Source organism: Artibeus jamaicensis, unplaced genomic scaffold (genome assembly GCF_021234435.1).
Source record: "Artibeus jamaicensis isolate MK-2021 breed Jamaican fruit bat unplaced genomic scaffold, CSHL_Jam_final contig_477, whole genome shotgun sequence".
Lineage (NCBI taxonomy): Eukaryota > Metazoa > Chordata > Mammalia > Chiroptera > Phyllostomidae > Artibeus > Artibeus jamaicensis.
The window spans coordinates 7,193,162-7,203,032 of record NW_026521854.1 but is presented as its reverse complement, the minus strand read 5'-3'; the positions used below and the strand labels follow the sequence as shown (position 1 = coordinate 7,203,032).

General features: G+C 60.6%; 1 protein-coding gene across 2 annotated transcripts; it reads left to right on the top strand.

The window, feature by feature from the left end:
- The first annotated feature begins 452 nt into the window (after nucleotides 1-452).
- Nucleotides 453-7,175, top strand: ARRDC2 (arrestin domain containing 2). Of its 2 annotated transcripts, XM_037142014.2 has the most exons (9): nucleotides 864-947; nucleotides 3,425-3,737; nucleotides 3,830-3,896; nucleotides 4,099-4,246; nucleotides 4,760-4,865; nucleotides 4,955-5,211; nucleotides 5,354-5,516; nucleotides 5,777-5,931; nucleotides 6,156-7,175. In XM_037142014.2, exons 2-9 carry the CDS (start codon nucleotides 3,464-3,466, stop codon nucleotides 6,207-6,209), a joined length of 1,224 nt encoding a protein of 407 aa, XP_036997909.1. In that variant the 5' UTR covers nucleotides 864-947; nucleotides 3,425-3,463; the 3' UTR covers nucleotides 6,210-7,175. The 2 variants fall into 2 exon arrangements, with proteins under 2 accessions (XP_036997911.1, XP_036997909.1); XM_037142016.2 differs by lacking the exon at nucleotides 3,425-3,737 and having other exon boundaries at nucleotides 453-947.
- Nucleotides 7,176-9,871: the final 2,696 nt, after the last annotated feature.

The window sequence follows — 9,871 nt, the reverse complement described above, 5'->3', positions numbered from 1 at the left end:
CAGTCTGATCAAGGAGCCATCGTAAACACAGAACCGCCACGAGCACACTGAGCAGAGCCATAAGGAAATAAAGGCCAGAGCATGTCTAGGGACTCTGAGGAGGCCACATTTGGGGATGGGGTTTGGGGGGCGGGTGGGAGAGGGGATCTGGGGAAGGGCGTTCTTAGCACTGGAACAGCTGCTGCAAAAGCCAAGAGGCAACGCTTGTTGAGTCTGGTGTGTTTGGGGAACAACCTGTAGGTGGCAGGGGCTGGAGGAGGGGGAAAGGCTGGGGCAGCACCAGGACAAAAAGTGCTGAGTGGAGTACGAACTAGACCACAAGGTACAGCCCCTGGCCGCCTCCTCAGCACCAGCCACATCCGCCCCCAGCTGCCTGTGACTCATCTGCGCTGACCCTGAAAAAACAGGGCCCGCCCGGTGCTGTGGGGGGCAGGGTGGGGGTGTGTGACAAAGTCAACAGGGCGGGTAGCGGAACGCACGTCCACGGCGGCCCGGGCTCCTCAAGGGGGCGGACGCGGAGGACCAGGAAGTCAGCGCGGGGCCCGAGGCGCCTGCACAAGTTCGCTGGGGCGGGAGAAAGCACCGGGACGCCAGGGGCGGCGAGGACGAGGGCTGAGACCCGCCTGGTGGCCGCAGGCCCAGGCCGGGCCCCACGCCGGGCGCACCGTCCCCGCGGTGCACTCAGGCCCGCGCCATGCGTCTGGGGCGCGTGAGCAGCTTTAGGCTGGAGCTGGCGCGTGGCGGGTCGTACCGCGGCGGCGAGCGGCTGTGTGGCCGGGTGCTGCTGGAGGTGGCGGCGCCACTGCGTGTGCGAGGGCTGGAGGTGGTCGCCCGCGGCGGGGCTGCAGCGCAGTGGCTCGAGGGCCGAAGCGTGGGCGTCAACGCAGTTTCCAGCCACTTCGCAGCCGCAGAGACGTACTTACGGCGGCGACGGCTGCTGCTCCGAGGTGAGCCATCACCCTCCCTCCCCATAGCTAGGATCACCCCACACACACACATACACACACAGACGGGGTACCCACTCCCCAGGTCTGCGCGCCCCTCTCCAGAGCCCGGAGCCTTTAGACTTAGAGGTCGTGTGATCGGCTGACCCTTCGCAGGAAGTGGGAACCTTCTCCCCAGGGTCTGTCAGGGTCTGGACGCTCCCGCTGGGACATCCACCCACCTACTCACTCCAAAACCCTCTTTCTCGGGAACCCCTCCCAGGGTCTGGGCACCTCCACTCCAGAGCCCAGACGCCCTCGATTTAGAGGCTGTGTAGTGGTGCAGTGGGGACCCTTTGTCTGGGGGAATCCCTGGGTGGAAACCGGAGATCCTAGATCCTCCTCTCTGGACCCCAGGATCCCTGTCAGCCCCCGGTCTGGGGTCCCTGGTTTTCAAAGAAGTCCCCTGTCTCCCTCAGCCAGTGCACCCTCCCTCAGTTTAGCCTGCTGTGTTTGAATGGGAGGGTTCTTCCTTGGCTTAGAGTTTCTGGTGGTGCTTGCAGGTGAGGTGGAAGAGAGTTGGGGTGAGATCAGATTAGGCTGGGAGTCTCATGTGGTGGCAAACCTCAGCCCCCCCCCCCCCATGGCCAGCCAGGGGCAGAACAGGGACCACAGAAAGAGCCACGGAGGACATGGGTGTCTTTGGGGGCCCTTCCACCTCCTCCCTTATGCCTTCTGCAAAATACCCACAGCAGGAGACAGCCCGGACTTGGCCTTGTAGCCTTGTCCCAACAGCCCCCAGGTTCGGAGCACGCTAGCCTGACCAGCTGTAGAAACCGAGATGTAGTGGTGATGGGTGTGGCAGGAAGGGGCCCCAGAGGGATTTCCTTTCCCTTGCAGCTCAAGCGAAATTGGGGTTGGTCTCATCCTACTGTCCCTCTGTTCCCACTCGCTGGTGGCTGCTTCCTCAAGACTCTGGAGGGGTGAAGTTTTCCTATGTGCCGTGTGACCCTGCCCATCTCTGGGGCTCTGGGGACCCATTTGTAAAATGCACTGAGGGAAATGTTTGCTCATTATGAGCCTGTCTGTCCCTTCAGAGTCACCTCATGCCCCACCTCCTCCTGGCTTATGGCCTCCTGTCTTCTCTCTTGGCCACAGTTGGCCCTGACGGAGGGTCCCAACCCCTCATTTCAGCCCCCCGAGTTGATGGCCTCTGCCCCTCGCTCTGGGCCTGTTCTAACTGCTTCACGAGCTGACAGGTCTGGTTATGGCCATCTCCCACTGGGGGTGCCGCGGCCTTCTCAGGACATCCCTGGGTGGCCTGAGCCAGACTCAATAGGGATGGCCAACGTAGGCATGGATTCGAGCAGCAGTGCATCTCTCTGCCACCAGAGGGCGCAGATGCCCCGTAGATTGTGAGGAGGCAACTGCCTTTGAAAGCCAAAGTATGGTTCCTTGGGGAAACTAAGGCCCAGAGAGGGGTCATTCTTGCCCCGAATGACCCCTGGGCTCCGCAGCCCTGGGCTCCGGGGGTGCCTGGAGCTTTCTCTGAACTCCGCTGTGTCTGAGGGGGTCAAAACCGGAGGTGCCTGAAGTGGGCACAAAGGCTAGGCCTAGAGGTCAAATGTAGGCGTTTACCAGAGGCTGGAAGTTGGGAAAGAAATGTTGGTTGGTAGGAACACCTCGGGCTAAAGAGCTTTAGGCGCAACCTAGTGGCAAGGGGTCGAGAGCAGTTGGTAATCCGGGAAGAAGGCTCTGGGAGGGGTCCCGTAGGGGCGACACTGAGATTCATGCCGAGCTCTCTGAGATGCGAGCTGTTTCTTCCGGCATTGTGCACGTGGGAACTCAGGCTCCCAGAGGCTGTCACTAGTCCCGGATCACCCAGCTGAGCGCGCTTCGAATCAGAGGAAGGGGGCAGCAGGTGCGGGGTCGGAGAAGGCCCCACCAACTTCCTTCTCCCTCACCATTGAACACGGGGAAAAACTGAGACCCGGTGACCTAGGCCTCCAGTGCCCCACTGGGGCCAGGCCACGCCCCTCCAACTCGGGTTGGACCTGCCCCGAGTCACGTCTGCAAGGAGTGGCAGGTTGATGATTAAGCTGTAGGACCGAATGGTCTTTTTGAGTGACCTCAAGCCCCGACCCAGCTTCCTGGCCTCAATTTCCTCTCTTTATCCCCGAGATCCGGGCCAAACCGGTTCTGGCCCCCAATTCTTTAGTTTCACCCCAGGGTCCACGAGGGTGGAGGGTAAGCGGCCTGAGAGTCTGGGAGTTTATTTTGCTACTTGTCTGGGCGGAGCCACGCCTCTCGCCGCTCCATTGGCGTATTCTTTCCCAGGGCGGGCATGTGTCGCGCTTTGCCCCGCCCGCCATATAAAAGTGGCGCCAGCATAGGCTCCGAAGAATCTCTGGCCGCCTTCTAAGTGTTCCTGCGCACGCTGGGTGGGTTGGCTTTCTGAGATTGTGGCGTCGCCCCTCACTCCGCTGTGTCGGGGATTCTAGGCCAGGGTCCGCGTGTCTAGGGTTTGCATCCCCGGCGCGATGCTTTTCGACAAGGTGAAGGTATTCATTGTTCATCTGGACGACACGAGTGCAGGCGCTAATCCGGTGTTCAGCGGCGGCCAGGTCGTAGCCGGCAGTGTGCTGCTGGAGCTTGCGGGCCCGGCGCGCGTGGGAGCCCTGAGGCTGCGCGCGCGGGGCCGTGCCCACGTGCATTGGACCGAGTCACGCAGTTCGGGCTCGAGCACCGCGTACACGCAGAGTTACAGCGAGCGCGTGGATGTCCTGAGCCACCATGCCACGCTTCTCGCGTCAGGTACGACCAGGGACCCCTGCTCGGCGCACGTGCTGCGCGCCCGGGGAGCCCTACTCAGCCACTGAGCCACCCCCTCTTTCTCCTACTTGCAGATACAGGAGAGACCACCACGTTGTCTGCTGGGCGCCACGAGTTCCCATTCAGCTTTCAGCTGCCTCCGTAAGTCATCTGGGGTGCTGGATTTGGGGGAAGTGTGCTCCCACTGTTAGGTATCTGGGGATCTCTGAGCCCAACCAAGACTGTCTCCGCTGGGAGGCCCTCAGGAGTGTCTCTGTGTCTCTCAAGCCCCCTGAGTCTTTGGGGATCCCCAACCTACTAGTCTCTGCGCCTCACCTGCTGAAGCCCCTTCCTTCAATCCTAGGACACTGGTGACGTCATTCGAGGGCAAACACGGCAGTGTCCGATACTGCGTCAAGGCCACCCTGCACCGGCCCTGGGTTCCTGCCCGCAGGGCAAGGAAGGTGTTTACTGTTATCGAGCCCGTGGACATCAACACGCCCGCCCTGCTGGTGTGTGGCTGGCTGCCCCTGGGGAGGTGGGATGTGTGCCCGGGAACAGGGGCCTGGCTCCTGGGTGACTCCATCTGACTCCTTACCCTCTTCACGAATTGTCACAAAGCATGGGTCACAGTTGGGCCCTGGCAGGGAGGGAGGCAGGCAAAGGAATGTCTGAGGCGTCGGTGTAGCCCGGAGCAAATCCCAGCCACACCAGCGCTCTGTGGCTCAAGGCAGGTGTCTCACCCTCTCTGAGCCTCAGATGCCTCGACTGTGAAATAGGGCACAACCAGAGTGCAAACGAATAATTCCTTGCTGAGCACTAGCTACACACTAAGCACTGGCTTGCTCGTTTCATTTTTAGCTTCATGAGCTGGGTCATATTCCTGGGTCCATTTTACAGATATTTCCTAGATTCTTAAAGAGAAACCTGGAAACTGGGCCCTGCCCCAGAGGTTCCCTCGCCTGGGGATGGTTTGGAAGTTCCACAAAGTGACCCATTTATGTCCTTTTCCTCCACCCCGTCAGGCCGCTCAGGCCGGAGCTCGGGAGAAAGTTGCCCGATCCTGGTACAGTAACCGCCGTGGCCTGGTCTCCCTCTCAGCCAAGATCGACCGCAAGGGCTACACACCAGGTAGCAGGCACAAACAGCCGTACTGTGGGCGGGGGGACAGTATCGGGGCTGCAAGTGAGGAAACTGAGGCCTCGCCACCCCCATTGCAGGCGAGGTGATCCCCGTGTTCGCTGAGATTGACAACAGCTCCACCCGCCCGGTGCTGCCACGAGCAGTCGTGGTCCAGACTCAGACCTTCATGGCCCGAGGTGCCCGCAAGCAGAAGCACGCAGTGGTGGCCAGTCTCATGGGGGAGCCTGTGGGCCCCGGGCGGCGAGCGCTGTGGCAGGGCCGGGCGCTCCGGATCCCCCCGGTGGGCCCTTCCATCCTGCACTGCCGTGTGCTGCACGTGGACTACGCCCTCAAGGTAGAGCATCGCAGGGGCAGGGGCTGCATCTGCTCTTTCTCAGGCTGGAGCTGGGGCCCCTCGGCACAAGAAGGGCCTCCTTCTGTGGAAGGCAGGTGTGGCAAGGCTGCCCGGCACCCTCCATTCTGGTTCCTTCCTTCAGGTCTGTGTGGACATCCCGGGCACGTCCAAGCTGCTCCTGGAGCTGCCGCTGGTCATCGGCACCGTCCCCCTGCACCCTTTTGGCAGCCGCTCGTCCAGCGTGGGCAGCCGCACCAGCTTCCTGCTAGACTGGGGGCTGGGGGCCCTGCCAGAGCAGCCCGAGGGTGAGGGCCCCATCCTGGTGACCCCGGGGGGTGGGTGAGTGGGTGGGTGCCAAGCCAACATGCCCTCCACAGCCTCGATGCCCCCATCTGTAATAGTGCCCAGAAATGATCACGCTGGCAACCACAGTTCCCCCAAGAATCCCAGCCGAGGGCACACGGTCTAGCAGCCCAGGACCGGCACGAGCAGGCTCCTGGCCATTGTGCCGGTTCCAGGGCCCCCCCCCACCCCCTGCCCTCACCCTCTCCGCTGTCCCTTCCAGCCCCTCCGGACTATTCAGAGGTGGTGGCAGATGGTGTGGCAGCTGTGGGGCAGAGCCCCTTTCCACCACCTCAGGAGTCCGACATGAGCCTTGAGGGCCCCTTCTTCACCTATATCCAAGAGTTCCGCTACCGCCCGCCGCCCCTGTACTCTGAGGTGAGCTTGGGGGCCCAAGAAGGCCCCATGCCTTTCCAGGCCCTGGGATCCGAGATGGGGGAGACACAGGAGCTTAAAATGTAGATGAAACTCATACATATATGTTCAGGGCCTGAACCAGCTTGGAGCCCCAGGCGGTTCTAGGGGTGGAGACTCTCAAGGCAGGGACGGGTGCTTCTGAGCCTCCAAGGCCCGCTGAGGTTTGATGGGTTTGTTTTCCTCAGGAGGATCCAAACCCCCCCTCGGAAGCCATGAGGCCACGCTGCATGACCTGCTGAGTGGAAGCGGGTACCTCGAGGGACAAGGTTGCACTGCACATGCACTTCCAGCCACCGTGGACGTGGGCGTGGCTGGATCCAGAACAGGCCGGCCCGACTGCATCGGAGCTGGGAAACGAAGTCTTGAAACAGGACGGGGCTGTTCACACAGGGCAGAGGAAGGGCCAGTCTGGCATCTGACTTATCTGGTCTTTCTAAGGCATCAAATGCCTGGTGCAGGTCCAAGCGACTGTTCAGACTGTCTGTGCTGGCCTGTGGGCAGGGGCTGGGGTTCCCCCAGGAGCCTCCGGCCCGGAGAGACACAGCCAGACGTAAATACTTCCAGTCTCACGGGACCAGAGGAAGACCCAGAAAAACCCAGAGCGGAAGCAGAGCAGGCTTCCTGGAGGAAAGGGCATCTTAGCTAAGGCTTTGGCACATGGATAAGAGCTCAGCAGACAGGCAAGCAAGAGGGAGGAGAAGTCAGAGAAGGTCAGAGCTGAATGATGTTTGGAGATTGCCCTCTTCTCCTTAGAACAGGGTTCAGAGGGCACGTGCCTCAGCTGAGGTCACAGGAACACGGAGTCACGGTCAGGGGAGCTGGGTGGAGCCTGTGGGGTGCAGTGGCAGAGACTCCAGCTTTTGAAGCCTCGGGAAGCTGGAGATCCCTGCCCCAGGCAGGGACTGCCTGGGGGCTTCTCAGGGTGCGGTGGACTCGGAGCCAGGTTCAGAGCAGGATAGACAAGACCTGCTACTTCCCTTGCAAATGAAAACTCGGAGTCCTTGTTCAGGAGTACTAAGAATTTCAAGATAATGACAGCAGAGCATTCAACCAGGCCTTGGGGACAGAGATCGCCCTGGGGTGACACAGCAGGGCCAGTGTGCCTCTGGAGACCCCTGTGTCCTGGCCTGGGCCTCAGCATTTCTGATAAGCCTTAAATTATTCTGTTTTGTACAATTTTTTAAAAATAAAATTGTGGAGGAAGAGACTAGGCTTATTGGTTTATTTTTCCCCAGCTGCCCAGGAAGGCGGAGTGGCCTTGACCACCATCTGGGAATTCCAGGCCAAGGAGGGACGAGGGGCCCATTGTCCAGAAGAGAACACTGAGGCCCAGGGACACACGGGGAGGCTGAGCTGTGGTTGGAGCCCAACCCCTCCCCCAGGGCAGTGACAGGTGCCGGGAGAAGGAGCAGTGCCCCCTGTCCTCCGCAGATGGAGAGGAGGGGCTGGGCTGGACGGGTTCTGTGTTTCGGGAGGGTCCTGACTCTGAGTCTGGCCTTTTTATTTGTTTGTTTTCACTGAGATACAGCCCACATACCATGAAAGGAACCATTTTAAAGTAAACAATTCTGTAGTGTTCAGCGCACTCACAATGCTGTGCAGCCGTCACCTCTGCCTAGTTCCAGGCCATTCCATCGCCCCAAAGGGGGACCCCATCCCCGTGCCCAGTGACTCCCCACCCTGCCCACCAGCCCCTGGAAACTGCGGGTCTGCTTTCTGTCTTTATGGACTCGGCTGCTCCGGGTCACACACTGCGGGGCCTCGTGGATCCGGCTGCTGTCACCGGGCCGGTTATCACGGCCGGTCCACGGGACAGCCCGTGTCAGCGCCTCGCTCCTCTTCGTAGCGGAGTGACGTTCCACTGTGAAGGGACTGTGCTTTGCTCACCCGTTCCCCAGCTGGCGGACCTTCGAGTTGTTGGGCACTCGAGTCGTTCCCACATTTTGGCTCCACGTGTGACTAGGCGTGGGTGAACCAGCACTTATGGGGTTTGTTCGAACAGTCACTGGGAGTTAAGGCAGCTCGAGCGGTGGGGGAAGCATGTCCAACAGAGTGAGGGGGCGCGCCCAGGGTCCCACAGCAAGGACTGATGGGGCTGCCGCCACTCAGGCCCCTGGAATTTCAAAGGCCGTGCCCCACAGCCCGTGTGTGATGCCCCACTTGCTGTCCCCTCATCACCAGCTGCTCAGGCTTCACCTCTGACTCCGAGGTCCCCCTGCCCCTTGGGACGAGGCCCAATTAAAACCCTGGTCCGAACCCTAGGCTATGCTGTGAAAATTAACTGGCGGCTCAGTATGGTCACTGGCAGGACTGAGGGGCAGAGATGAGCACTTAGGATGAGGGGGTAACCTAGGGGCTGGACCCTGGGAGATCTGGGCTGAGCTTTTGCTGTCTGTGTGACCATGGGCAGGGCACTTGCTTCTGAGCTTCAGTTTCCCCGTCTGAGACTCTGGGACACTTCCTTTCACAGCCTCCATCGCCTCTTTCCCTGGTCTGAGTTTGGGCCCTGATTCCCAGCTGCTCCTGCCCCTGGGGTCCACCCAACACTCCCTGTCCAGCAGCGTCTGCTCTGGGCAGCTGGCCTGACAGCCTGTTCTGAGTGGAGCAGACTTGAAGGTCCCCAGGACTGGGACCAGAGAAGGGGTTTTTATGGCAAAGTCAGTCTCAGGAGAGGATGAGCTCCCCGTTTTCCAGGGTGTGCAAGATGCAGGGTCCCAGCTCCCCGGACTGCAACGGCGATGTGAGTGCAGTTCTGCAATAGGCTCTCCCCAGCCAGCTTGGGGGGCAAGCTGCCCCGTGTCCCCAGGACTCCTGCATCTGCAACCTCGGGGAACCTGGTCCCTAGAAGAAATGGGTTCCTGGTCAAGGTCAATGACAACCAGATGCGGCTGGCACAGGCCACCCAGAGTCCAGGGAACTCCCTGAACACTGTGAGGGGCTCATAGCTCATAGAGGACAGTTGCCAAATATTCTTCTCCTAAGATAAAATCTCACCCTCCCCAGGCTCCTAAGACCTCCCACCTACCTCTTCCGGCTCCTCTTCCAGCCTTGGCTTTTCAGACATCCCAAGCCGGTTCCTGCCGCAGCAGAGCCTTTGCACCTGTGCACACGGCTCCCTGTGCTGAAGGCGCTTCCCTAAGGCTGGCTCCTCTTTACCCCCAGCCTCATCTTTCCAGGGATATGCCAACCTCCTGGCTAAAGTTACCAACCACCCCGCTTTCAGTCCCTCTCCCATCCCCCTGTCCCATTGTCCTCACAGCCCACATCACTCTCTGCCCTTCCTATTTAGACATTCACTTGTTTGTCTGAGCCTCTGAGGGCAGGGCTGGATTAGGGCTGTGTCCCTGGCCCCGGTACATAGCGGGTGCGAAGGGGGTCGCTGACTGAGTGACTGGAGGGGACTCCCTCCGTGCTCTTGTATAAACAGTTTCTGGCAGGGTGGGACCGCGGCTGCCTTGCACTCGTTCCCAGGGTCCCCGCCCCGGCAGACCTGGCATCCAGTCACAGAGCCTGTCTGCGCTCTCCCATCACGACCTCTCTGGCTCTGGCTCTGGCTCTGGCTCGCCATCTCTTGTGGTCACCGCCTCTCTGTCTCTGTCAGTCTCTGACACTTTCACCATCTCTGTCCCTTCCCTGGCCCAGGTCACGGGGTGACAGGGAGGCAGGGCTTCTACTGCCTGTTTTCCTGCCCTTGCTGGCAGGAGGCCTAGTCTGGCCATTGTTCAGGAATCCTCCTGCTACCCCGCTCCAGCCACCAGACACAAGCCACCACCGACCTCTCCTCCCGGCACATTCTGTCCTGAGGAGGTTGTACTGAGGGTGGACAGGAGGGGGGACAAGTTCCTGCTGGGCTCCAGTTACAGGACAGCCTGTCCTGGTGGCCCTGCCCTCCACCAGGGTC